At 34.6% G+C, this 27,909-nt stretch overlaps 4 protein-coding genes and 1 pseudogene across 4 annotated transcripts; 3 read left to right on the forward strand and 2 right to left on the reverse strand.

Moving 5' to 3' along the window:
* Positions 1 to 725: 725 nt before the first annotated feature.
* On the reverse strand, positions 726 to 2,988 carry LOC7465137 (exocyst complex component EXO70H1). Its single transcript, XM_024593810.2, has one exon. The coding sequence runs from the start codon at positions 2,822 to 2,824 to the stop codon at positions 953 to 955; it is 1,872 nt and encodes a 623-aa protein (XP_024449578.1). The 5' UTR covers positions 2,825 to 2,988; the 3' UTR covers positions 726 to 952.
* Positions 2,989 to 9,001: 6,013 nt separating this feature from the next.
* Positions 9,002 to 10,519, forward strand: LOC7465136 (protein SODIUM POTASSIUM ROOT DEFECTIVE 2). Its single transcript, XM_002299860.4, has 3 exons — positions 9,002 to 9,722; positions 9,921 to 9,996; positions 10,100 to 10,519. Exons 1-3 carry the CDS (start codon positions 9,105 to 9,107, stop codon positions 10,252 to 10,254), a joined length of 849 nt encoding a protein of 282 aa, XP_002299896.2. The 5' UTR covers positions 9,002 to 9,104; the 3' UTR covers positions 10,255 to 10,519.
* A 2,880-nt stretch (positions 10,520 to 13,399) lies between these two features.
* On the reverse strand, positions 13,400 to 18,462 carry LOC7465135 (UDP-galactose/UDP-glucose transporter 5B). The gene is made up of 12 exons (XM_002298342.4): positions 18,302 to 18,462; positions 18,049 to 18,158; positions 17,854 to 17,967; positions 17,683 to 17,775; positions 17,483 to 17,548; positions 16,579 to 16,677; positions 15,609 to 15,688; positions 15,081 to 15,193; positions 14,407 to 14,495; positions 14,180 to 14,266; positions 14,011 to 14,079; positions 13,400 to 13,939 (listed from the first exon to the last, which is right to left on the reverse strand). Exons 1-12 carry the CDS (start codon positions 18,318 to 18,320, stop codon positions 13,814 to 13,816), a joined length of 1,065 nt encoding a protein of 354 aa, XP_002298378.2. The 5' UTR covers positions 18,321 to 18,462; the 3' UTR covers positions 13,400 to 13,813.
* A 593-nt stretch (positions 18,463 to 19,055) lies between these two features.
* Positions 19,056 to 21,934, forward strand: LOC7465134 (monofunctional riboflavin biosynthesis protein RIBA 3, chloroplastic). Its single transcript, XM_002299858.4, has 7 exons — positions 19,056 to 19,267; positions 19,360 to 19,675; positions 19,918 to 20,139; positions 20,294 to 20,619; positions 20,826 to 20,955; positions 21,046 to 21,342; positions 21,472 to 21,934. Exons 1-7 carry the CDS (start codon positions 19,209 to 19,211, stop codon positions 21,724 to 21,726), a joined length of 1,605 nt encoding a protein of 534 aa, XP_002299894.2. The 5' UTR covers positions 19,056 to 19,208; the 3' UTR covers positions 21,727 to 21,934.
* A 1,678-nt stretch (positions 21,935 to 23,612) lies between these two features.
* On the forward strand, positions 23,613 to 25,974 carry LOC18095029 (60S ribosomal protein L23a-like; annotated as a pseudogene).
* Positions 25,975 to 27,909: the final 1,935 nt, after the last annotated feature.

Below are 27,909 nucleotides of genomic sequence, written 5' to 3' on the forward strand. Positions count from 1 at the left end.
TGTGTATAAACTAATCATGTTGTATATGATATAAATTTCAGGTACATCATAGCATCGTGATGAGTAATGAGTATTGCTTTTGTAATATGTGTATTCAATACATATTTTGTTATGTAATATAATTTTATAATTAAGAAATGTATGAATCTAAATTAAGTATGGATGATATATCTTAATTAGTTCAAAATAACTGTAACTATGTAGACTAAGTTTTAAGTTTATTTGTATTAAAACAAATATGTATTTGGATTTATGTTGTAATTAAGTTAATTGTCTTATTACTTAAGATATTTTTTAAAATAATTTAATAATTGATATGTTTGAGTAAATATAGAGAAAAAAGAAGTTGTTCTTGTGTTAACGATAATATATATATAATAATAGAATTCCGGGAAGATAGGAACATGTGAAATTTTATTTGTAAATTGTAAAAATTGAATGAGTCAATAACTTGATATTAAAAAAATATAAAGAAAACTCTACAGAAATTTCAATATAAATGTGTATATATATAATAAAAAAAAAAATTTGTACTTTTAATGACAATTTCATATAATGTTTATATAGGTGATAGAAAGAATGAATTTTATTTGAGTGTAAAGAGAGAATAAATAATATTTTCTAAATTTAAATGTTTCTTATATCTTGTTTAAGTATTGTATTAAGCTTGTATTGATTCTTGGGAGATGAGTTATATTTATATAAATTTTTTTAAAAGAAATATCTTAAAAAATATTTAAATTCTATAATATTTTATATAAATATCTAAATTAAATAATAATTTCTGTCAAAGCGTATCTTTACAATCTCATAAACGGTCAACAGTGTGACGTACGCACGTGACTAAAAGCTATACACGCATCTTTGAAAAACAAAATATGTTCACAAGAACCACAAGAGCTCAATAGGTTCCCTTGGGCCAGAACGGCTGAGAATAGGAATGGGCGGTCGCTCAATGACTTCGGCCGCCACGAGAGTGACTCGGAGACGAGGAAATTGAAGACAGTGAGGAAGATGACGAAAGATGACTGCTTGAACCTCCAGTCCCAAAAAGCAAATCGGACAAGTAATTCTCTAAGTCATCCGGGGCAAATCTGACAATCCCTTCCTTCCTTACCACCACTTGCCGATACTTCTCATAAAATTCCCTGTATGCCGGGACAAGCTTTCTGGCTACCGAAAGTTTAATCTGGTCTCTCAATTTGGAATCGGAAACAACCCACGAAGCTTGTTTGTTATAGGCCTCTTCAAAAGAAGAATTAAAACTGTTAAAACACTCAGTGACTTGTTGGGTTGTCATCTGATTATCATTAATATCCGGTAGTGTAGCAAACACTTTGCTCCAGCCCATGCGTTCATAATTTGATACATATTGCCGTACCCTTGCCTCATGCTTCTCTATCCATTCATCACCATGAAGAAATTTTAGGTTGGATTTCTGGACTTTATTTACCACGTATTGAAGATTGTTTGCGAGGAATAGATACGAGAGAGCCGCATCTTTGTAAATCGCAGCTCCGCCATCGAGTTTGCATAGCATAACAAGAATCAGCCAGGCTAATCTTGTTGATATTGCTGAGTTAATTGTGCCGTCATCAGAGAAGGGGCTACCGAAGTAAGCTTCTGGTAATGAAGATAGAACTGGTAGAGGCCAGTCAGCTAGGATGTCCGCAAGTATGCCACTGTAGTCAGCGAGGAAAGTGACGTAGTTCATTACGTATCGTGTCAGGGGATGAATGCCACCACCTGGGACTGCTGCTTTTGAGTGGTCTTTTGATATTGCAGACTCGAATTCTATTAGAATTGCGCGGACTGCCTCCCCGAGCTTGATTAGTGAGTTAATGGCCTGTTGTTTGACGGTTGAGGTTGATTCTAAATCAAAGATGGATTCGATTTCAGGCCAGAGATCCGCGATTGCTTCGTAGAGGTCGAGTGTGCGGAACATTCTCTCAGGAGCTTTCTTGCATTTGGCTACGTTTTCAGGGAAAACAAAGAGAGACAAGGCACCTTCTCTTGTTATATCCGCAAAGCAGGACTCTCTCATTGCAGGAGAAGAAGAAAACACCTGGTCACAAAGAATTCTCTCGCCGTAAAACAGAGTTTTAACTGCAACCTTGACTGCATTTAACCAGGTCTTGATTTTAACTTCCAGAACCTCCCAATCCATCTTTTGAATTTGTGCGAAACTCAACCTGCTATCAACGTTCAGATGATACAAAGCCTCATCAACAATCGATTTTCGAATGTTCTTGTATATCTTGATACATTCTTTTCCATAACCAGCAGAAATCATGCACTCTGAAATCGCCTTCAAATCTTCCATGACAGACATGGAAACGCGCTCTACTTCAGATATGGAATCTTCTCCGGCTCTCGATTCCTCCTCGTCCTCAGACTCATCCTCGAATTCAGAAACGCTTGATCTTGACGCTCTGGAAACAGATTCAGGGTCAAGATGCTGCCTGTTGGACTTCAAGATGATGTAAAACTCCCTCTCGAGTCTCTTTATGGCAATTTGCATGAGACCTTGAGCGAGAACCAGATTTTCTGAGGTGGGTTCATGGGAGATGTAATATTGCATGGCTGCTTGGAGGTCTTTGATGGAGTTAAGGTACTGTTTGGCTTCGTACCGGTTATCTGCTGCGAAGAGATTGGTGATGTTACAATAGAGGCTGGAGGAATTGGGGGAGACATCCCATTTAGAAATGAGCGCTTGTGCAATCTCGATTTTTTCGTCCATTAATGTATCGGAGAATGTATGGCGATGGTGTGGTGATGGATTAGGAGAGGCTGAAGGTGATTGTTTGTGCAGCATAGTCCTCATACCTTTTCTTGCATGCAAGGTATATATTTATATATATCAATCAGTTAGACTCTGTCTAAGAAGAAAGAGCAAGAGATGAGATCAAAAAGGGTTTCTTGTGGAGTTGACAGACAGCAGAATCTTGAGATAAGCTTTGATTTCTTACAGATAGATGAGTGAAGTTTATAGAGAGGGTAGAGTGTTAGGAGCCAAGTAAAGAGATGGGATGGAATGATTTGTTGGAATATGTCTCCGAGTCCACGCGGTATGATTTTGTCTGTTTTTGAACGCCCTTTCACATGGAAAGCATGTACGAACCATTCGTTGAAAAGATATCACACTTCCTAGTTCCTACGCCACCAATGAGAGAAGCTCGACTCGGCTTTTAAAAATGAAAGTACCCAGAAACTCCAGCACCAGGCCGAAGAAAATATCCTCCTTTTCCTTGGTTTTTTAAAATATAAAAAGAAACTTATTAAAATTAAATACATAGATATAAATTAATATTTATTAATTATCACTCCTTCAGACAGCATGATGCCCAGTCTCTAGTCAGGTTTCAGGGCTTGTTTGGAAGGGTTATTGACCCTGTACCAATTTGAAATTAACCATAGATTAATTAGAAACTAACTCCAGTCCTCAAAATTAGTAACTCTCTAGTAGTAGTACCGTTCCAAGATTTGGAACCGTATTGGCCGTTGCCGACCTGGCCTGCTCCGTGCGGTTTATCGGGCAGTTTCGGTTTCTAGATTAAAATTAATGGCTGCCTTCGTCGAATAAATTCTGGGGTTATAAGTTGGTCTGAAGGAAAGTTTTCAAGTGCACTAATTGTTAATTAATGATTAATTAATGTAAGTCACCCAGCATTTTCTGTTTTGTGATAGCAGATCCTGGGGTTTTGAAAATTCTGGGGTTATAAGTTGGTCTGGACTCTGGAGGAAATATTTAGATGTATTTTTCAATAAAAAATACTTAAAAAATAACCGTTTCTACACATATAAACACCTCCAAGACAGCTTTGAAACACTACAAGATTGTTTGTTGTCATGACAGAAAAGAATTTATTCGATTAGTTAAATAGTTTTTGTATTTTATTTTAAGTTTTTTTATAAAAAATTAAAATAAAAAGTTTTTTTATTTATAAAGATCTATTTTTTATATTTTTGAATACAAAAGTTTATTTCACATCAGTTATAACTAAATATATATTTTTAAAAATTATTTTTAAAAACTAAAAATACAAATATTGCTTTAAGTTTTGTTTTTTTTTCAAAATTATAATCATAAAAACTATTACAATTCCAAATATACTGCAATAAAACTTGTATTAATACGAAACAAGTCTTCAATGTGTCGAAAGATCTTTGAAGTGTTTGAGAATATGATATTAGTTATTTTAAAAAAAAAAATTAAATTTTTTTGAAATTAATATATTAAAATAATATAGAAATATATAAAAAATAATTTTAAATAAAAAAAATTAAATTTTGACTGAACTATATTTAAGGTTTGGGCTGCAATCCCGAAATGAGTCTAGAGCATGTTTGGTATTGCGGTTGTTGTTGTGGTTGTGGTTTGAAAAAAATTGTTTTATAAAAAGTACTTTTAGTTGAGGTTGGTTTGAAAAAAATAGGTGTTTGGTTAAAACTGTGGTTGAAATTGAGGTTGAACAAAAAGTAGTTTAATGTGTTTGGTTAAATTAATACTTTTTAAATTGAGGTTATAAAATAATTAAAAAATATATATATTAATATTGATGATTTTTAATTTAAATATTGTAGATTTAACTACTGCTATTACATCATGAAATAAATAATACTTATATCAAATATTTTTTATTGTTCCATTAAACTATCTACAATTTCATGACGTACGAAATCCATCCAGACTATAGTTTCTTTGGTTTCTTAAACGCGCAACAACATCAAATAAAATATCATCAGGAACAAAATTAGGATTGCGATCAAATTCTGTAAATGCTACGTCATCAAGCGATCTCCTTCTAATTTTTTTAAATAAAACACAATTAAAAATTGAAATTAAAAATTGAAATTGATCCAGGGGCCAAATTAAAAAAAAAAGAATTTCCCGTGAATAAGGGCCTGATTGCAAGATATCATAATTCCAGTGGCCAAATTGAAGAATGATCTCCTTAGCTCAAAACGGCGTCGTTTCAAAGCAAACTGTTCATCTCCTTCATCCCGATTCAGCGGAAACGACAGCAGATCATGGTAACATCCTTCTCGCCCCCACGATGCATGCCATTACCGAGGCACGAACGAAGAACGAAAACAAAGGGAAAGAAAACAGAAAGGACCCCGGGGATAAACAAAGGACGAACAAAAACAAGAACAGGGGACATACACAAAGTGGACACACAGAACACAGAACACAGGAAGTGAATGATACACACAGAAGGCGAAAGGGAGGACGAGCAAACACAGGAGAACAAAAGGACAGAAAAAAAAGACCCAGGGAAGGAAGATCGGAGAGTAAGCGAAGGAAAAACAGAAACAGAGAGAGGAAAGCACTGGCCAGCCAACGCAAGAGCACCAGCTTTGCCTCCAAGTATACCAGCCCCCCCCCCCGACTCTCCCCCTTTGAACAACATATCAGAAAAGAAAAGGACTGAAACCAGTAGAGAGAGAAAGAGAGAGAAAGGACAAACCAGAACAAAAAAAGAAAGCAATAGAATAGAAAGAATCAGAGAAAAAGAAAACTAAAGGAAGAACAAGAGGCATTGTCCAGAGTACACCATATTCATTTGCTTCATCTCCAGCACGTTCTCTTTCCCAATCATAACAATTGACACTGTACACATAAGTGAACAGTCTTCTTATAAAAGTGAACAGCTTATTGTGTATGGAGGCAAAAAGAAGCAGCATGAAACTGCTATTTGCTGACCTGCGTTCAAAACGCAAAACATGGTGGGTCCCTCATGAAATAAATCACGTTTCCTCTGTTACCAAACAATTGCTTTTTGTGGTTTGTTTCAAAAGCAGAAGCAACCACAGAAATAAACACCCACTTAAACGAGAAGATGGTGTCCAAGGATGATTAAGTTCTTGTCCAATCCAAAGGTGAATGCCACTGGGGCTAGTGTGAAATGGGTCGCCTAGTACTAGGGCACACGTGGGTCTATCAGTGTTTAGAGCTTACAGTCGGCAGTATTTATTTTTGTGTTTTAAAAAAAGTTTTGAAAAACATTTATTTATTTATTTATTTATTTCAAATTAATTTTTTATTATTATTTTTAAATTATTTTAATACACTAATATTAAAAATAATTTTTAAAAAATATTATTTTAATACATTTCCAATCAAAATTTATTTCAAAAAACAATTATAACCACTCATACACGATTTATAAAAACAATTGATTACGAATGAGCGCATGAGCCCAGGTCTGAAGGGCATGTAATCAATTTATAAACAATTTAACAATAAATTTTGAAAACTGAGCCATCTTTCAACTAACTGACGAGGATTTTCAACATAATTTCCAGACTTTCATTTTTTAACTTGACCACTCTTAACTAATTTTTTTTTTTTAATCATCTAGTGGTCCAGTAATAAGAGCTTGGGATTAAAAGATTTGCTTTCTTTGTGTTCTCAGGTTCGAGCCTTACGGTTGCTCATATGATAGCCACTGGAGGCTTACATGGTCGTTAACTTCAGGACCCGTGAAATTAGCCGAGGTATATGTAAGCTGATCCGAACATCCACGTTAAATTAAAAAAAAAAAAAAAGTATATTATATATAAAATGATGCCAAGAAAGCTGCCTGTCAACACCGGAAAGAAAATCCATTCAATCGGCTACATGCTGGTGAGAAAATCCATTCAGTCTCTGAATGATGTAGCTGGTCTGCGATGCCGTTTTAAAGCATTAAAAATTATGGAACCTCGGAGCACCAGGAATTAGGGAGAATTATCAATTGGTTGAGCCAATTACGGAACAGTGGAGAAAGTCTCCAGTAAACTGATTGTATAGTTAATTAGCAACTATTTGTCGCTACTATACAGAACCGTGGCTTTATAGCGACATCGTACCGTCGTGTCGTGCAGCTAAGATTGATTTGATTGGTTGGTTACATATGAAGAAATACAGCCATGCTTTATAGCGACATCGTACCGTCGTGTCGTGCAGCTAAGATTGATTTGATTGGTTACATATGAAGAAATACAGTCATGATGTAAATATGCGTCCGTTCCACTGTCCTTGCCTTCTCAACCGTAGTTGAAAACATCACTGTGTTCACACATCCATTTAAATAGTTTTCAAAATATGAACACTTTGTAGTTTCCACACATCCATTTAAATAGTTTCCACACATCCATTTAACTTGCTGACATTGTTATTAAATATGAACTCACAAGTTAATTTAATTCCTCGACATCAATTCCCTTCTAACTTAAATTTAAAATTAAATAATATTAAAATTATTTCAATATAATCCAGTTAATTTGATTATTTAGAAACAATTTGATTAACAATTCGTGTATAATTGACGTGTGTTTTTTGTTTTTATTTTTTAAATACTCTAATGATATTTGAGAATACGGCGACAAATACTTTTTAAAATGTTTATGAAAATAATATTTATAATGTTTTCAAGTTTACAAATAACAAACATTTTTTTTCTATTTTCTAGAAAGTTCATCTAAAAAACTAGAATACTCTCCACTGTATTTAAATGTTCGTTGCTTGTTTTTTTTTTTAAAAAATCTTACGATATATTTCTTACCCCTCAACAAACTGATTAATTGTACACAATAATTAGCGACTCTGATCTCATGGAAAATGAAATCCAGGTGTGTTTGAATTGGAGGCTTTAATTGTCTGGGCTGAGGTCCATTTCTATCTATGCTATTTCTTCATGTGGGCTGTCATGATATCATTTTACTGGCAGTTTTCTTATGTCTTCAGGTTTTTGACTTTTAAGGATCTGTTTGTGTCATGCTACGAAGCCGTTGAAGATATCATCATGGTGTCTTTGAAAGTAGGATAATAATTATAGTTTAAAATATTTTTTATTTAGAAATATATTAAAATATATCTTTTAAAAATTTTAGTTTTTACATCAACCCATTAAAATAATATAAAAACATAAACAAATAATTATAAACAAAAAACAATTTCAAATTTTTGAAAATATGGTTTAAACTGCATTTTCAAACACTACCTTAGAGTAGTCATAATTTAAAAAATTATTTGGTTTTTTTTTTTGTTTAAACCTGTTTTCTTATTGTGATAAAAATTAAGTTTGAGAAAATCTATGAGTTATAGCTTTTTTTAATATATATTTTTAAATTGTAATTATAAAAATTACCACAATATAAAAGTAGTGTTTGATATTGTGGTAACGATTACTTTTTGTTTGAAAATACATTAAAATAATATATTTTTTTATTTTTTAAAATTAATTTTTAATATCAACAGGTAAAAACTATCTAAAAAAATTAATTTAAAAAAAATCAATTTTTTTTCTTAAAGTAATGCCTAAACACATATTCAGTTGCTGCTTTTGTATATCATCAATGGTCTAATCATGCCATGTTAAAAGTGAGCTCGTTTATCTAATCGAATGCAAGCAATCATTTTTCTTTTGAAAAAATAATAAAGTGAAAAGGAACGCGATTGGTTGAAAAAGATTAAGTTATAAATGCATTTAAAAATACATTGTTTAACTATATATTCTTAGAAACCAACGAGGACTAATTAATTAGTTTCAATAAAGTTCAGGGACTAAGTTATAATCAACCGCGGGAAAAAGGGATTAGTACCATGCTCTGGTTAGCAGCCAGTGTTAGTAATCATGACACACAAAGGATCAATAGCCCCACCTCAAATATTTTAAAACTAATAAATAATTGAAAGTTGATTACAATAATTCGAAAGGTCCAGAATCACACTCCTTCCAAGTTCCAAAGCTCTATTATTCAATATTTCTTTTTATGGGGACCAAAATGGTTCATTTTCTTTATATATTTGGTACCGTGGTCCATAATATTTTTTAAAAATATATTAAAATATTTATTTTTTTTTGTTTTTTTATGCTAGCTTAGTAAAACTATAAAAAAAAAATATTTAATATTTTTCAAGTGAAATATATATATATAAAAAAAAACTAAAACATTTTCAAACACGCGAATCTCTGGAAGCCACACCACTTTAAAAAGCGGATTAGTTGGTATCATTAAGAAGATTTTTGTATTAATCTCTTTCTTCCGTGCTTTTAAACCAACAATTATAACTCCTAGCATTGACTCCTTACATAGCCTTCGCTTGGTCCAAGAACATGAAAATGATGGATCTGTTCTGTGCTTCTCCAGCTTCCACAGCCATTTGCTCAAGCCTAGACCATCGTTCCATAGTGCGCCATGGAACTAGACCTCTTGATAGGAAGAGTTCTAAATCTGATTATACACCAGCTTGTTCATCTGAGTTGCCCCCTAGCCCCTGCAGTCCTTATAGCAGGAAAAGTTCTGCTAAGCAAAGAGATTTATATAGGAAAAGCTCCGCTGAAGATAGTAGATCGGTGATCAGTTCTGTTAAGCAGAGTTATTTACGTAGAAAAAGCTCTGCTGATATAAGTGATCTGCAAAGTCGCCCTGTACCAGGTTCCTCCTCCAGGCACCTTCTTGTAAGCGATACAGCTCCTTATATCGATTGGATTTCGGAGTCTGGTCATCATGAAGTCCCTGCAATGGCTCCTAGCACTCAGCATGCAAACCCGAGGCTTACAAATAGCTTGATTGATTTTCCTGCACGGAGATCTTCTTCTTTGGTTTGCTCTCGTGACTGGATTTCAGAGGCTGACAACGTGTCTGACACTGGAAATAAACCCAGTACTCATATGAGCTCAAATGATTCTCCTGCTTTAAGATCTTCTTCCTCAACATGCTCCCGTCATCAGGTTGTTAATTAGTTTCTACTCAAGTTCATCAACTAGTAATTTCTACATAGTTAATTTCAGCTCATTAGTTAAGATAGACAAGGACTAGGCTCAAAATATTATATCTTGGAGCTTAATTGCTCATTTATTACTACTTTTTTTGAATCAGAATATTAATAATATCATTATATATTCTTATCGTTAATCAATTCTTTCCAGGTTGTGGTTTTGAGGGTTTCTATTCATTGCAAAGGATGCGAAGGAAAAGTGAGGAAACATATCTCCAAAATGGAAGGTTATTTAATACTACTACACAGACAAGAGAGAACACTGTTGATTTGTTTACCAATTTCATATAAACTTGTGGGCTAAAGCGATGCCTTAAAATTTATGCGCAGGAGTTACATCCTTCAGCATAGATTTTGCGACAAAGAAAGTTACGATCATAGGGGATGTGACCCCTTTAGGCGTCCTTGCAAGCGTCTCCAAAGTGAAGAATGCACAGCTGTGGCCATCTGCAACAACATCGCCTTCGCCATCCCCACTCCCTTGATGGTCAACCTGAGCTGTTGATTCATGCATTCTGCCTCATAATTTCTTTTTAATTGTTTTTACTAATGCATGAATAGTGTGAAATACTAGCATGCAGGCTGTGTGGAATTAATAATAGCTGTTTAATCACGCTAATCAAGAAGCTAGTGTGCCATACATACCATATGAAAATGTGAGCTCTGTTTCATGAGATCGGTTGCATCATCATGAGTAATCTTACGTTGTTGTTTAAAAGTAATTAGCTAATGTGCATCATAATTAATTTCGCTTGCTGGCCATTCAATTATACAGATCGGTGTAAATGTTTTGTTCTGTTAAAAAAACAAAAACAAAAACAAAAACAAAAACGTATACTGCTTGGCCAAGTGCATGCGTTGTTTGTTTGAACAAATTAATTGTTCCCTCCCGGGCCTCCCGCATTATTACGCTCACGCAGGAAAACAACAACTGGTAATTAATTAGGAGCACCCTATATTTTATTCCTTCACAGTCTCAGATCGAAGACCATGCATCATTGGTCTCCAGGCATGCCATAAATTATACCTGATGCATTTTGTTTTGCTGGTGTCGGAATGTTACACACACACACACACACACACACACACACACACACACACACACAGAGAGAGATTAGAGAGAGAGAGAGAGAGAGAGAGCATGTGAGTCATTCATTATAACCTGTGGAGTCACGGGTTGATGCATGCCGAGGCAAAACAAAAGTCGGCACTCAAGGACAGGCAAGGTTTTTTATAATTTTTGCAGTAGAGAGACGCAACACCACTCCTTTTCTTGCTTCTTCATCTGTCTTCTGTTATTGAGACCATGAATGTGATTCCCTTTATGAATGTTTTTAAAATTCTTTTTGAAAAAAAATTATTTATTTATTTATTTTAAATTAATTTTTTTTATGTTTTTAGATTATTTTGATATATTAATATAAAAAAATAAAAAATAATATATTTTTCAATAAAAAATACTTTAAAAAATAAACATAACTTTGCTATAAACACTCACAATATAATTAATTCTGGTCTATATTTGAGTTTTGGTTTGGTCATACCACAATTGCAGTCCAATTCCAAAAGTCTTGGGCATAAAATTGTCCAGCGCTGGCTTGAGACACCGAGTCCAACTTTCTTAAGAATTTGTTTGTTTAACCAGAAATATATGTTTTTAGAACCTTATCCTTACTTTTAATTAACGCTTGGTTCAACTACATTTGCAGAATAGAAATTAAATACTTTATTATAAAAGGGAAAACAGCTTATATAGTTCTAAAAAAAATAAAAATGTCTAACAAAATTATTTTTGTCCTAAAATTGAAGTCCCACTTGTAATTAATTCTTATCTCTTACTCTATTACTTCATGTCATGGCCATTTGAGCATATTCCAAACCAAACTAAATTCTAAGTAGATACAGAGCAGAAGAACTGGCCAAGCTCTCGGGAGAGTTTTATATATCCTGTTGTCCCATGTTAACATGTAAGAGATTTTATAACCATGTTCTGTCCTGGCAGTGCCGAGCAGTGCCGAGCAAAGGTGGCATTCTCTGTCTTCGAGTGGCTGTGTGCATGCCTACCCACGAAATCAAAGACAAAATGATGACAACAATGTACACTTTTGGTTAGCAGTCCATTTCAGACTTCCTAGTCGTGGGGTTCCTTGACGTCTTCGACTTCTTACTTTTGCATTTTGCTTTCTAGAAAGTCTATGGTCTCTCTATATTTTAATGGGACAAAAGGAAAATACAGTCTCGGCAGGCGTTGAAGCAAGCAATGAAATTTAACTCTATCCATACCGCTATCAGTTTTCCTTTTCTTCTTTCCTTTCGCCGAAGGTTTCCTAACTTTAATTTCACCAGCCTTATCCCTGGCGGCCGAGAAGAAAGAAAGAAAATTCCAAAAGATCAGTCCACTCCGCCAGGCTAGGGTTTATTATATGACTTTTTGGTCGACAAGTGTGGTTAATTTGGTCGGCGCACCACCAGTGGCATGGGATCTTCCTTTTGCATTTGGAAAAATGAAAAAAGGTTAAATTTATAGGTTTTTTCTTTTCTTTTCACAAGGATATATATTATGCAGTTCTAGTGCTTATTGATAGAATTCATAAGCATTGATTTTGTATTGAAACGCATTTAATAATAACAAATTAATCCAGTATGTATCAGATTTTACTCATATGTGGTCCAATTTATACTGGATCTTACCCCATCCGATTACAGCACAAAAAAAACACGACCAAAATTTACAACATTTCCTGCAACAAGGTCGATTACTTTGTGCTTTGAGGTAAGACAGCACTCAAGTTCTGTTTGGTCTTGCTGAAAATCACAACATAAAAATAGTGTAATTAAAGTTGTTTTTTAAAATATTTTTTATTTTGAAATATATTAAAATAATATATATGTTTTATTTTTTAAAATTTATTTTTGACATCAGCATATTAAAACAATGCAAAAACAAAAAATAATTAAAGAAAGAAATTCAAAATTTGTTTAAAAGTTTCAATTTTAAAAGGAAGGAGTTACCTATTCTTATATATAAAAAAATATGAACTTCCACAATTAGCTATTAACTTTTATTATTATATAACAAAACTGTTCCTTAATTTTTTAAATAATCACAGTTTAATTAGTTATTACTTGATATATAGTAAGTATGGGCATAATTTAGAGTTTCAAGTAGCTGAGCCGGAGTTAAGTCTGGGCATCAAGGGCCTAGCTAGGGTCAAGTTCAAGCCCACCAAAGGCAGGCTGGGGTAAAATCCGGGGCCCTCAGAGCTGGACCATGAACAAGCCCAAGTCCCTCAAGGGTCAAGCCGCAACCAAGTTTACGGTGCTAAAGGACGAGACAGGACAAGTCTAGAGCACTGACGAGATCGTGGGTTCAGCCTGCCCAGGGTCAAACAAAGACCACGTCTAGCACAACTCTATGAGTAGGCCCAAGGAGACGAGAATAGGCTGGGATTGGGTGTGGGATAGGAAAACTTGAGCGTGGATTGTATTAACCCCAGCATCTGATTGAAACTAGGTACAGTTTTTAAAAATAAAAACTAGAAGAAATTTATATTCATCCAAACAAATATTTTAGATTTTTTTTAGAAAACGAACCAAAAATAAAATAAAATAAAATAAATGAAAACATAATAGACAAGCATCCCTCAGGTTCATTAAGTGATAAAATACTGACAAGATGCTTTGCTCCTGCATCAAATTGTACGTATTTTTCTATACCTTTTCTGTTCGGATATATTTTAGAGGCATGTGTTCAGACAATAAACACAAGTAAAAGATCAGTTCTTTTATGCTTTGGTCAGTTCCTACACAAAAATGGAACGTCACTTTCTCTCTTACTATTTTTCTTCTCTCCCCTAACACTATTAAGTACTAATGCCACTCAGAGAGGATCCTTTTGCTTGTGGTACTCTGCATAGAATTGTTTGGATGAAATCGTGTCCATCTCCATCCATTTTGCAGCCTCTTGAATGGAAACTCACAACTAGACCAATAGCTGCCAATCACTGTAAAATTGGAGGCAGCACCGAGTACAAAGTTTTGAAGTCACTGCATCAAGGGTTTTGCTTCATAGGGACTAGACGCTCCATTTTGAGTATGCTCAGAAGGTGGAAGCTTCGAAGGTGTGCTTTTCAACAAGTTTCTTGCATACAGAGAACCAAAGACGATAACCTGATTCAATGTATGAGAATTAGGGGCCTTGGGATGAGAGAGTTTGAACAAGGATTGTGATTAACACTTACAGCTCCAATCCATTGTTCCCAGCTAAGAGGATGGGCGAACCACACACACGATAGCACAATGCTCACCAACTTCAATTACAAAGACAAATAGAAAGGCATCGTTTATCAGAAGGGTAGTTGTGATGACAAGAATGAAACATTAGTTTCAGTTGGAGATTTTTCCATTCACCTGTCTTGTGGTCATTATAGCAGCAAATGTTAGAGCACCAAATGTGCGGATTGTGTAAGAAATGAAGAACTGGCTAGCAGTTGCTACCTGCACAGAATGATATTATTTCTCAGATTTACTCTGAATCTTCTCTGAAAGTAAGTAAGGGGGGAGGATGTTTAATAAAGTCAAGCAAAAAACATTTGGGCCCTTGATATTATAGAGTTATGACAGTAAAAATTACTCACGGTGGAAAGCAATGCAATGTCAAAGAAACAATCATTATGGCGGAACACAAAATCTATGGCTGGAAGAAGATGTCCTTGTAATACAAGGCCTACAGCAGAAATTAAGTCAATGCATTCAGTCAGCAACAGAAAAGCAATAGCATAAACAAATGCAATCTGAAAGTAGAAGAAATGTGCTATTGTCCAAGACAAAAGTTGATAGTATTATAAGCTTAAAATAAAGCTCTATCATGGCATTTGCCTTCATTAAAAATATTTGGAAACCCAAAAGACAAGGAAGCAAAGGCTCATCATCTCTAAGTGAACTGAGCATAAAGGATAGGAACCACGGCTCTTCCTTTCCTAACTATGCTGAGAGCAAAATTCACATGGGTTAAGAGCACTAGCTCAGCAAGTCCAACTCCAAGCCACAAAAAAATTAGAGCACTTACATAGTTACACCTATAACCCACTACCTAATTGGACAATTAAAATGGAATCAAACTGCAAAAACAGGTGAAAAAAGGTTCACATGGACAATCCATCCAATGACTTCTCCCCATTAATAAAAACAAAAGATCAAATCAAGATAATCCAATGACAGCAGAGAGCCATACATAAATCACAATATTTTCATAATTTATTCATGAGAGAGAGAGAGAGAGAGAGAAATTGGGCAAGATTTGGAAACTCACCTGTCAAGCTGAGAATGCAAGAACACAATGTTGTATAGAAAATTTGATTGTGAATCTCCATATCATAACCTTTAAATAGCTTATCTTGGAACGTGCTTGTAAAGCCATCAAAACTGTCAGAAATACAAGGTTTACGTGCTGAGCAACATTATTCTTCCCAAAAGAAATTCACTGAACCATTAACAAAACACTCAATGTTGTTTGGCCCACACCCATAAACTTATCAATTTTCTATCCATACAATAAATTACTTGAACAAGGAAGTGTAAAATAGAAATGATTCTGTTGATTCATGTAGCATCAATATAAGAAGTCACTTTCCCATTTTAGCATTCATGCCAAAACAATTTGATATTGGCATTCCAGGCATCCCTTTCAGCAAAGAACAAAAGCATGCATATGCAAACAGATGTTCAATTTACAACTGGAAAAATTGTGATTTGCAGCAATTTTGCTCATGGAAATGACAGCTAAATTAACAATGGAGCAAATGCAGTGCCCGAGAATAAATGCATTTAAAATTGATACCCGAGATAGCCAAGCATCAGGGAAACACCCCAAACAGTGTTTTCTCTTCCTCTGCTGTATGGACTGATCTCAGTTCCTGCCTGAATCGAAAAACAAAATAGAATTAGTTCAGTGTGTAGTAGTCAAGATGATTCTTAAGCAGATAACTGCCATAGATTACCATCATGCATGAACAATAACAGCAACCACTACAAATACAAAGCATGTACATACAGAAAGCCAAGGAATATCTGTAGCAGACAAGTAAGGCAAGGTCTCAATTAACATAAGCAATGCTCTTATTTTCATCCACCACAATATTCTCATCTCCCATAAAACAACAAAGGTGTCTCATATCTGGACGTCAGAAAAGGAGTCGTAAAATGAAAAGATAACAGTGCACAAGTTGGTTTAGATATTATGAACTAAAACTATGCACAAGTCTCTGTTTGCAGTAGTATGGTTCGATGTCTTTTTTACAACTTCAACCATTCAATGCATTGCTGATCCAAACATCTCTCATTATGCCTACCATTGCTACTCTTTGCATTGATAGGGCTTAAGAAAGAAACACACACACACACACACAGAGGGAGGGAGGGAGGGAGAGCACATAGACAATCATCAACAATTTTCAAGTCATTGGTAGTAATTCTACAAATACAAGAATCTGATGGTGTCTTTTACTGTCAACCCTTACTTATATTAAAATTTTTTTTTTTTACATATATGGAACCCTAAATACATGCAGACGTTGATCTTTCCTAAAGTTGTGCATATATATTTGTTTGAATCCTGGTTAACTTTGGCCTTTTCATCTTTGTAATAAATTGAAAACTAGCTTGGTCTTTGCTTTCTGAACAGATAAACTATGGAGCAGAATGAAGTGTCATCAACCCAAAAAAACCAAGTTGCAAACAAGTACAAGCAGATGCTATATTTCAAAAAGCATTAAAAATGGAGTGGCAGAGACAGGAAGCATAGTCATTACTGGAAATAGAATGAAAATTGAACAGCCCAGTGTCACTAGAAGAGCCAAAAAGTAGTCCATTCCTTTGTATCTCTTTTGCATAATGATTGTGCCCCATACCTGAACAAAAAAGATGAGAAATCAACACTTTGAAAGTTGAAATTAAAACTAAAACTGTAACTGACAGCGAAAGGTACACAAGCCAAAAAATGCAGAAAGATGACATTTTGAGCATTCTGTCGAAACCAATCCATGCAGTCATTCTCTAATGCATTTTTGTATTAATTTCTTATATCCACCATAACAAATGTTTCCAAGATATTTCTTAGAAGTAATTGAAGGAAGTTGGTCCCAAAAGGATAATTTATTGAGAAGTACAGCAGAAAGAATTACATATTGCCAGTGTTAAAGGACTTCAGGCTGCAAGTTGGCATACCTCCACCCCCCAGCTACTAAGAAAAGAGAAGACATGCACATACATGACAAGCATTCTGGGAATAATTTGGATCAAGTTCATTGTAGAATGATTTCTTGCATCCAGAAGAACGATATAGAATCACCTTCATCCATCAAATGATTATTTAGCAGGAAAGAAATACAAAAAAAGCTTCAACGAAAATACTGATCCTAATCTGCAGGCACAGCTCTATCAGATAACTTCTTCAGGAAATACATTCTTAAAAGAAAAATAGATAAATAAACAAATAAAGGCAAAGACAAATGCATGTTAGCACAAAACTATTACATAACTAGAAACCCTGCAGCTGTATCCTCAATTTATACTACTAAAGCCCGACGTTAGAACAGTCAACCCAGAAAGCAAAATTGACACGCTAGAGCTAAATAAATTAAAATGCTTGTTACTAAACTGATCCGAAATGACAGAAACAGTAACATTATAATTCATCGCAGGAAATTAACATACCATGACAGGAATCATTTTGGCACACTTAGCGAGTGTCTGGACTGGGAAACTAACATACTTGAGCGCCTGGATCAAGCACATATTGTCAGCATAAGAATATCTAAACCTAATCCAGCACAAACCTAGAATTACTTATTCAGAAAACTAATTCCAACAGAAACGTTAATAAAAGCAATGGTAAAGAAAAAAGCAAAACATACCTCATACTGGCAAGTTGTGGTCAGTATGTTGGATACTGATATGAGACAGTACTTGTGAACAGGAGCAACAGGATTCAAAGCTTTTTTACTTGCCTAAGAAAACAAAATTCCAAATCAACCCATTGTTCAGACATTAGATTCTAATACTAAAACAGACCGAATGGGACTTACGACAAGAGCAGCAGCAGAGACAGCAGACGTGGTAATGCGGTTGCAGAAAACAAGAAACAACGAGTACTTAAAGAATTCCTTGTTTGACCCATATGGGACTCTCATGATCTTTTCCTGCCTCCAAATATTTTTTTAAAAAAATCAAATCTCAAACCCTAAACCATTTCTAGACATAAAAACAAAAGAAAAAAAAACCTGTAAAAGACCATAGATGACAAGAGTGGTCATGATTCCGGCGACAGCAAGGACTCCTTTCCATAGCTTGTTCTCTTTAACGCCACCTGATAATAACGAATCGGCCATACCTGCTTTCAAAGAAACAATTATTGATTTTCTTTTGAAACAAAAATTAAAAGGAAGCGGGGATTTGGGATCGAAGAGAGAAGAACAAAGGACACGTGTAAGGTTGTAGGGGTTAGAGAGGGATCACTGTTTACGCACTACATACCAGCAATTGCAATGGTCATCTCGCTCACGCCGGCAACATTCTCGCTCTTTTTGAGTCCCCTTTTCTGTCCGTCTAGACGTTTGTCTTCCGTTTTTGGGGCTTAAAAGGTTCCGCCACGTCACTTTATTTTATTAGTAAGAGTCAAAGTCAATGGACGCTTCCATCTCATTCTCAAAGGAACGGAGCATGGGTAATATAACCTAGTCTTTGTACTTTTATAAAACAAATAATTTAATCCCTCCAAGTACTTCTTTGTCCATATTTGATGTATTTCACCGTCAAATTAGACACAAAAGTTAATGAAAAAATTCCATTTTCACACAACTTCTGTTTTTGTTTTGTTTTTAGTTATTTTTTAAAAATATTTTTGGTTTAAAAATATTAAAATTGATTTTTTATATTTTTTAAATATTTTAATGTATTGGTATAGAAAATTATCTAAAAAAAATATTTTAATATATTTTTAAACAAAAAGCTATTTTAAAAAATATTTTGCATCGTAATTTAATAAACTTTTTGGGAGGCGCACATGGATATTATGAAAAATAAATAATTTTTATTTTTGGAATTAATTTAATTTAAGTAATTAATTTTAAAATTAATTAATTAATTAATTATGGTATTTCATGCCAAATTATTCTTTTAATTTAACTAAAAAATTACATTTTAAATTCTAGTTGAGATATCCCTTAAAAGAAACTAAAAGACAGAAAGAAAAAGTTTGTATAAAAAGCTTTTGGATAAAGGCACTACCAAACGACACAAGCGAATACACATCCAGAACAAGAGGTGGGCTTTTCTTTGTTTTCTATACTAGTAGAATACATATCAAGTACGCAGTGGAGGAAAATTGTCGATCATTTCGGAACTAGAAGAGGGCTTTTGTTTTTGAAGCATCTCCAGTTCCATGGACTGTGCCAGCTTATACACTGACCTCTTGTTTCCCCACATGGTCACGAGTTCAAGGTCTGTGCTAGCTAGCCAATAGAAGTATATTTAGCTAATTATTAGCACGCTGTCATTAATATAATTTCCATTTAATGATGGTTCTGTTGCAGCTTTCGGAGACTTTTAGAGACTCCTCGTGGTATAGGAATAGGAGCAGACCTGTTCAAACACAGGCTGTTGAGTCCCACATGTTGGGCTATTGGGGGTGGAAGTGCGTCTGATGAGAGTTTTTTGAAGCGTAGTGAAAATGGGTCTCTGTTGGGAGCTTTTGATGAGTCTGCTTCAGCACCATTTCTGACACTTGATGCTGAAATTACTCCTGAAACCATTGATTTCTTCGTCAGTGATGCAGAGGGCGATCCTGACTGCCCAACCGAAGGGTACTCTTCAATTGAGCAGGCACTCAATACTTTACGTGAGGGAAAGGTAAATCTTTTCTCCGCCATTCTATATTTGCGGACTATTTTCTGCTTACTTCTGTAGAACTTCAATGATTGATCTCCTTTAGTTTTTCTACTTTGAAGTCAGCAAAAAAATTATACCTGCCGTGTGCGCTCGAGAAATAATGCAGAAAAAATACCAGAATTATGACCACAATAAAATTTCCATTATGATCTAACCATAAATAATCATGAGTTAAATGTTAACCATGACTGCAAATCTTTCAGTTTGTAATTGTTGTAGACGATGAAAATGGGGATATTGAAGGAAACCTTATCATGGCAGCATCTCTTACAAGTCCTCAGCATGTGTCATTTCTGATTAAGAATGGATCAGGAATTGTTTCGGTAGGCATGAAAGAGGAGGATCTTGAAAGACTTAAGCTTCCTCTGATGTCACCAGAGACAGAGAACGAAGATTCATCTGCCCCCACTTTCACAATCACTGTGGTATGTTTTAATTCTTAGATCTTAATAGATACCCCGCTTCCATTTCAGTCCTGTATATATAATCCTACTAAAGCAAAATACTGTGTAATCAAATTAAGTCATTAATATCTGTTAAACATGTTTGATTAAGTATCATTTTTCCCCTGCTTTTCAGGATGCAAAATCTGGAACATGTACTGGAGTATCAGCATCAGACAGGGCTAAGACTGTTCTTGCTCTTTCTTCTCCTGAGACCAAGCCTGAAGATTTTAGAAGGCCAGGCCATGTGTTTCCACTCAAGTATCGCAACGGTGGGGTTTTAAGAAGAGCTGGTCATACAGAGGCTTCTGTAGATTTGGTGATGTTGGCTGGATTGCCACCAGTTTCTGTTCTTTCAGCAATTATTGATCCAGAAGACGGTTCTATAGCCTCTTTGGCTGATATAAGAAAGTTGGCAATGGAGCACAACATACCAATCGTATCAATAACTGATTTAATAAGGTGATTCTGACGCATGCATATAATTATTTCTTGGTTAAAATTGGTTTTTGTTGGTGTCTCCGTGATATATTACTTGCTAGAATGGTTTCGAATGCTCCTCTAATCGATCCTGACATGCTATCGTTCATTTCAATTTATTTTCTTCAGCTTGTTGATTCAGGATTTTTCTTTTCATGTTACTGTTCAATATAATCACTGATCTGTAGGTACCGGAGGAAGAGAGAATATCTAGTAGAGAGGAGTGCTATTTCTCGTCTACCTACCAAATGGGGTCTATTTGAAGCTTACTGCTACCGCTCAAAGCTAGAAGGTACAGAACACGTAGCTATAGTCAAGGTAATCATGTCCTTGGATTTTTTCCTCTGTTCGTTTTCAGAGGTTCAATTTCTTAGCTGCATCGGGTTTTAAACAAATTAACATGAACAGGGAAATATTGGAGATGGACAGGATGTTTTAGTAAGAGTTCATTCAGAATGTTTGACAGGGGATATATTTGGATCAGCTCGTTGTGACTGTGGCAATCAGTTGGATTTGGCAATGCAGTTAATTGAGCAAGCTGGTAGAGGGATCGTTGTTTATCTTCGAGGCCATGAAGGAAGAGGAATCGGCCTTGGTCACAAACTTCGAGCCTACAATTTGCAGGATCAAGGCCATGACACGGTCCAGGCTAACATTGAACTTGGATTAGCTGTTGATGCACGCGAGTATGGCATTGGCGCTCAGGTCAGTCGGAAAATGCTGTCAAAATCACCCCCCCCCCCAAAAAAAAAAAAAAAAAAAAACACGTAAACTCTTTCCAAATGAAAATCACAAGAAGAACATTTAGAATCAGTTCTTTCAACTTTGATGCAGATTCTAAGAGACATAGGGGTCCGAACGATGCGCCTGATGACCAACAACCCCGCCAAGTTCACTGGTTTGAAGGGATATGGCTTGGCTGTTATCGGTAGGGTTCCTGTCTTCACACCCATTACAGAGGAAAATAAGAGGTACTTGGAAACCAAGCGTACAAAGATGGGTCATGTTTATGGCTCTGATATACGAGGACCCTTGGCTGGATTCATCAACCCAACTGAAAGTAGCACAGGCTCACCGGAGGAAGAGTGAGAGATCGATTGATGTGTATTTACTGAAGTGGCCTTCCTCATTCTGTATCATAGCGAGCTTTGATTTTCCTTCTCTCCCTCGTTGATTCTTGTCAGTGCAACAAATTTTCTACTGTCTTTTAACTCAAACAGTGAAAGCATACACAGTTCATTGCAAAGAAAAGGGGTAAAAGTATAAAAAACTCCCTCGACTTTTGGGATTCCATCAATTACGTCCCTAGACTACTTTTTTAGAGAATATTTGACAGTGTGGTACGGTTGTTTTTCAAATAACTTTTTGTGCCGAAATACATGCTAATAATTTTTATTATTTTTAAAAAATTATTTTTAACATCAACACATAAAAACGATCCAAAACATATAAATAATATTAAATTTTAATTTTTTAAAAACACAATGCAAACCACGATTTAAACTCCCCATTCATTTTTAGACCCACCTTTAGAGGTGGTAATTGTAAGCCCGACCCGTCATCTACGTGCCAACCCGCCGCCAGCAAATATAGGATCACATCAGTGTTTCTACTTTCTACCGAAAATCGAAAAAGACTTGACTCAATCCATGCGCAAAACAATCATAAAAACAACTTTTAAAGATGAACCGTAATAATCTTTCTTAACAAATCATGCCATGATATCCGGAAATCATAAACATAGTATATCATCATCAAATCATCAACCTCTCATGCTATTATTACTATCATGACAAAAATAAACTTACATAAAATTTAATTTTGTTAGAACACACAATCATTTAAAAACTATTGACTTGATTTAAAGCTCATATTATAAGTTAGGCGTGTTAATCAGCGGATCGATGGGTAATTCAAAGCTTTAGATTTTGTTAAAAGAAATTCTGAAATAAAATTTTATTGGTTTTAAAAAAATTAATTTTATTTATTTATACAACCTGAAATAGCTTTCAGGTCGATGGTTGACATGCAAGAGTATAATCTTGAAAAAAATAAAATAAAAACCTTAATCTCTAATTAACTCAATGTTGAAAGATGTAAGTGGTAAAAAATAGTACTTAACTAAAAGAAAAAACCTAAATGAACTCAAGTCAGCCAAGTAAACTCGTGATGTAAGTCATGCATGCCACTGGATTCAATAAATTTTTTACACCAAAGATTATTTTTCATTTAATTACACGATGATAAAGTGCATAAGAATTCTTTTGTAGGAAATATTTTTTTAAAAGGAAAAAAATATGTTAGATGCGTGTGACTGAGATAACATAAACAAATTATTGATAAAAAAGGTGAAATTGTATATATATATATATATATATTTTTAGTTTTGAGCTAAATACAAAAATAGATCATCAACAACAACTAGCAAATTGTTGTCTGCCTCAATTGTTTTTGAAACATTATATCAGACGAAGAATCTAGCGACTTGGTCACCGGAAAAACATGATGTTGGTTTTTTTATTTAATTTTTTTTATTTTTTGATCTAAAACACTTAAAAAACACTCCAAACACTTTGATAAACCTATCCATAACCTAAAAGAAAAAAAAAACTCAAAAACCCGAAATCAACATGAATCCAAAAACATTCCCATAACCGGATCTGTTTTTTCGGGTAAGGAGAAGGAGAAAAACTATCTAAGTGACACTCTTCTCATTAAAAAAAATTCATTGACATCATTTTCATCTATTTTGATGTTTGTAATCGTTATTAATGATCACTTTCTTTTTCTTCATCGAAATTTAGTAGCATTCTCTTTCCTTTAACAAAAAAAACTGAATAATAATAATAATAAAAACTTTGAGTTCTAAAATTAAATTTCTGAAAATTAAAATAACCTATCACTTTAAACCGAGAAATATAAGGGATCAAAATAATTTTTTCATATAAAATTCAAAGACGCCACTTGATTTATCACTTTTTCACTTTTATCTTCTATTTGTTATTTCAATCATTTTTTTTTTAAATATGTAATCGGATATTAATTTTAGCTCAATTGTATAAAAAAATTTCAAGAATCAAATTTCAAGAATCAAATTAAAAACTAAGAAAAAATTCACTGCTGCAATCTAGTGATTTGTAAGAGAGGAAATACTGATTTCAGCTAAAGACGGCACTACTCTGCTGCTTCGCCAGCCACAGGTCGTCTCTCTTATCTATCTCTCTATATCCAACACTCGTATATTTTTAAACAAGAGTTATTAACCCTTTTATTTTCTGGGTTTTCTTTAGGGTTTAAAGTTGTTGATTTGGGCGGCAATGGCACCAGCTAAAGGTATGATTTTATCCCATTTCAGTATTCACACATAATTTTGATTGGTTATTTAGTATTACATTTTGAAGATTGTTTTGTTTTTTTTGTTTCATGTTTTGGTTTAATGACTTTGTACTATTGGTTTAATGACTTAAAGAGAAAGAATAAAAGTGAACGGTTAGAAGAAAACTTTAATGAATGAAAATGATATCAAGTTGTTTGATAGAATGACTGAAAAGTGAGCAATAAGTTGTTATAAAGAGGATCTGTTTTTGGGTTGTTAGATGAAAATAAGCCTTGCTGATAGTGTTTTTTTCAGTGGCGAGAGAAATCTAAGCTCGGGAATATGTTTCTTGTGTTTTTAATGTGCATTTCTTATCTTGTACTGATGAAATTATTGAAAAAGAGCAAGGCTAGGGTATTGCTGAGGTGTGTACCTATGAATGACATCCTTTGTAATGTTTTCAGAAACAGGCTTCTTTATTGTATACGATGAATCTATTGCATGATGTTTTTTATTTCCCTAGTCGATTCCTGGCAATCATGAGTAGTTCTGATTAATGGGTTTGTATGCTAGTGTAGTAGGATTTCATTCAACAGCATGTATTAAAAATAGCAGTTGAGGGTGGGTTTTGATTAGTTTGTTTGTGTTGCTCATGATCGTTATTTTTCTTCACCATTTGTGTGCATGCTACATGCGCAACAGACAGTTTGAAAAAGGCTGACTCAAGGTCATAGGCCATAAAGGTTGCGAGAGCAGTAAAGTCAGGTTCAACCTTCAAGAAGACAAAGAAGATCAGAACTAAAGTTACATTTCATCGACCTAGGACATTGAAGAAGGAGAGGAATCCTAAATATCCTCGCATTAGTGCTACACCAAGGAACAAGCTTGATCATTATCAGATTTTAAAGTATCCCCTCACCACTGAGTCTGCAATGAAAAAGATTGAAGACAACAATACCCTGGTTTTCATAGTTGACTTAGGTGCTGACAAGAAGAAAATCTAGGATGCTGTCAAGAATATGTATGACATTCAGTCTAAGAAAGTGAATACCCTGATCAGGTATGCTGTCAAGTCAGGTTCAATCTTTATTTCTCTTTTTAATGTTTTTGGTCTTGAGAAAATATGATGCTTTTCTTTTAGAAGTGGTTGATTGACTATTTTGAATCACATGCAGATGGTGTTTGTCAATAATTGCTTAGATGTTTTTCTGAATTTCATTATGTTAATTATGAATAAGACCGTACCTGGAATTATTACCCCTACCAGCACATGCACAAAACCTTAGCTTCTACTGGTTTGTTGTCAAAACAAATTTCATCAATATATGACATTGTCTGATCGAACCACTTATAAAGATAATTGATTATTACAATTCGATTTAGAAAATGTTGATAAGATGGCCTTTTTTTTGCATCTGTAATTTATAACACACTGATACATCTCTATTAGATGTAGCTTGTTATACTTGGCAATTTGGTCGAATTATCATCTGCCATGGAAAAGGCAGGACTCTTATGCATGGCAGATCCATGAGACTTGTTGCTTGAAACTTTTTCTTGTTCATCTTCTTCCCTTTGGCAAATGTTGAGTCCCTTTTCTGAGTTCATTGATTTTGCTGCAGGCCTGATGGTACCAAGAAGGCATATGTTAGGTTGACACCAGCATTGGATGTGGCGAACAAGATTGGAATCATTTAAGTGCTTGCCCTCTGCTTTTGAAGTTGGTCTTTGCTATTCCATTCTAGAGTAAGGCCGTTTTGTTGTGACATTAATGATAGAGATTTGCAAAATTAGTTTGGAGTTGTGAACTTGTGGAACTTCTGGTTATATTTTATCTCGTGTTTAACTGTAATTGAGATCCAGCAACCATGTAGGCTTGAGGTTTCTATCCATTGAGTCTGAACTATGCATTCAGATATTAGATCATTTCAATGTCTCCTTTATATAATTAATTGTGTGATCTGGCATTTTCATATCAGGTATAGCCACAATTTATATATAGGAGGAAGGATTGTTTTTTTTTTCTCTGGTTTAGGTTCTCATATTGCTATTTGCAGTGCCAGGAGATACATTTTGTGTCCCAATTGTTTCTACAGCTTTCAGCTTGAATCAACTGTTACATAATAAAGTCACTGATCTAAGTCAATTTAGCAAAATTTGAATGTCCTTGGCTTTTTTTTGAAATGCCAATGGAAGAAGTTTAAAGGAGGAAACAGGGTAAGGAAGGATTTGGAAAAAGAAAAAATGGAAAGATGGTAACATGTATATATCTTAGGTTGGCTCCAACACTGCTGATTTGCAGCTAACTTGGCTCCGTCAGAGATGGAACGTTGTTCTCTGTTTTGCTGCCCAGATTGCCCAGCGGACTCATCTCCATTCCATTACATATATCCTAGGAAATACTGATTTTCTTAGAATTTCATCAGCTTTCACCTGTTTAATCTAATTTCCCTAAAATGAAAGGCACTCTAAAGTTCCTTTTGGTCTTTTGTTTTTCATAAAATATTTATATAAAAATATTTTTTTGATTTTTTTTTATTTCTGTGTATTTTCCAGAAAAAAAGGATCAATGTAAAATATTTTATAATTAATCTTTAAATTTAATTTTGAAAAATATTTTAAACTCATAAAATTTTATAAAATATTTTATAAATAGTAATTTAATTACAGTATCATCTAACCATGTTAATCACCATATTTTTCTTCACCACTATCTCCTTTTTCACCACCATTATCTCACTTCCACCACTATTTTTTTCACCATTTCCTTCTCCTCTTCCATCACCATCTTACATTCTTACTATCTTCCCCACCATTATTATGACTACTTAGCCACCGCCGTTACCATTATCAACATCATTGAAAAATATTTATATATAAAATAAAAATATTTTTTAAGTTAAACAATGAAAAATAATTTACATATAAAATATTTTTAAAAAAAATATTTTACATGTAAAATAAATATTTTTTTTCTATAAAATATTTTACACTGAAATTTCTGCAATCAACACGACGAAGCACGTCCACTGCCTATTTCTTAAGGTCCAAGTGCTAAATTCTGTAGGATCTGGGAGCGTAGGGCTAGATAATTTGCTTCTCTTTCTTGGGAAAGTTCTTCCCTCGTTGGAATATCTAGCAGTGTGTGCGTAGAAACAGAAAAATCACGACAGGGACTGAGATTAAAGACATGTGATCTGCAAAGCGGACAATTTGTGTGAGACTGAAACCAAGTGTCAATACAAGCAGTATGAAAGACATGACAACAGTTTGGTAAATGTTTCAGCCATTCTCCTTCTTGAAATTCACCCAAGCATACTGCACATTCATTATTGCTTGGACTTGATTCTTCTTTATTCTTCTTCTCAAACTGAGCGATGGGGAGAGCGCGCGTCATGGAGGGCTCGAGTCCATGACACTGAAAATGCATTGAAGGATCTTCAAAGAAAATCTCATTTAGATGTCTCCTATCAACCTGGTTTGTAGAGAAAGTTACACTAACAACTGCACACCAAATTCGTTTTAGAATTTTGCAGTAAATGAGCCAGAGGAGGATGATGATGCAAACAAGAGCAACTGGCACAAGCACAAACGGATTCCTATGTGACTGCCGTTCAAATTCATGTCCTGGGGCTGGCGTTGGACTTGAAGACATGCTATGCTTAAGTTACAGATGAACACTACAATATTAGAATTGAAGGGTATGGTATCTGAAGGCTTTGAATGAAGCTGAGTTGCTGGACATTTTAGAGATGCTTATTCATGTGTAACTTCGCCTCCACAGAGCCACTCTTGGAATTAATGAGTAACAGATAGAGAACGATTAAATCTATGTAGCCACAGATGCGGACAGATTAGTTGACAAGATTGAGAGCACTGTGTTTACATGAGCTGCGAGAGTATAGATGACACCAAAGTTCCGTCAGTTTTTTTCTGAGAAATATGTGAACATGAAC

This window comes from Populus trichocarpa, chromosome 1 (genome assembly GCF_000002775.5).
Source record: "Populus trichocarpa isolate Nisqually-1 chromosome 1, P.trichocarpa_v4.1, whole genome shotgun sequence".
NCBI classification, from domain to species: Eukaryota; Viridiplantae; Streptophyta; class Magnoliopsida; order Malpighiales; family Salicaceae; genus Populus; species Populus trichocarpa.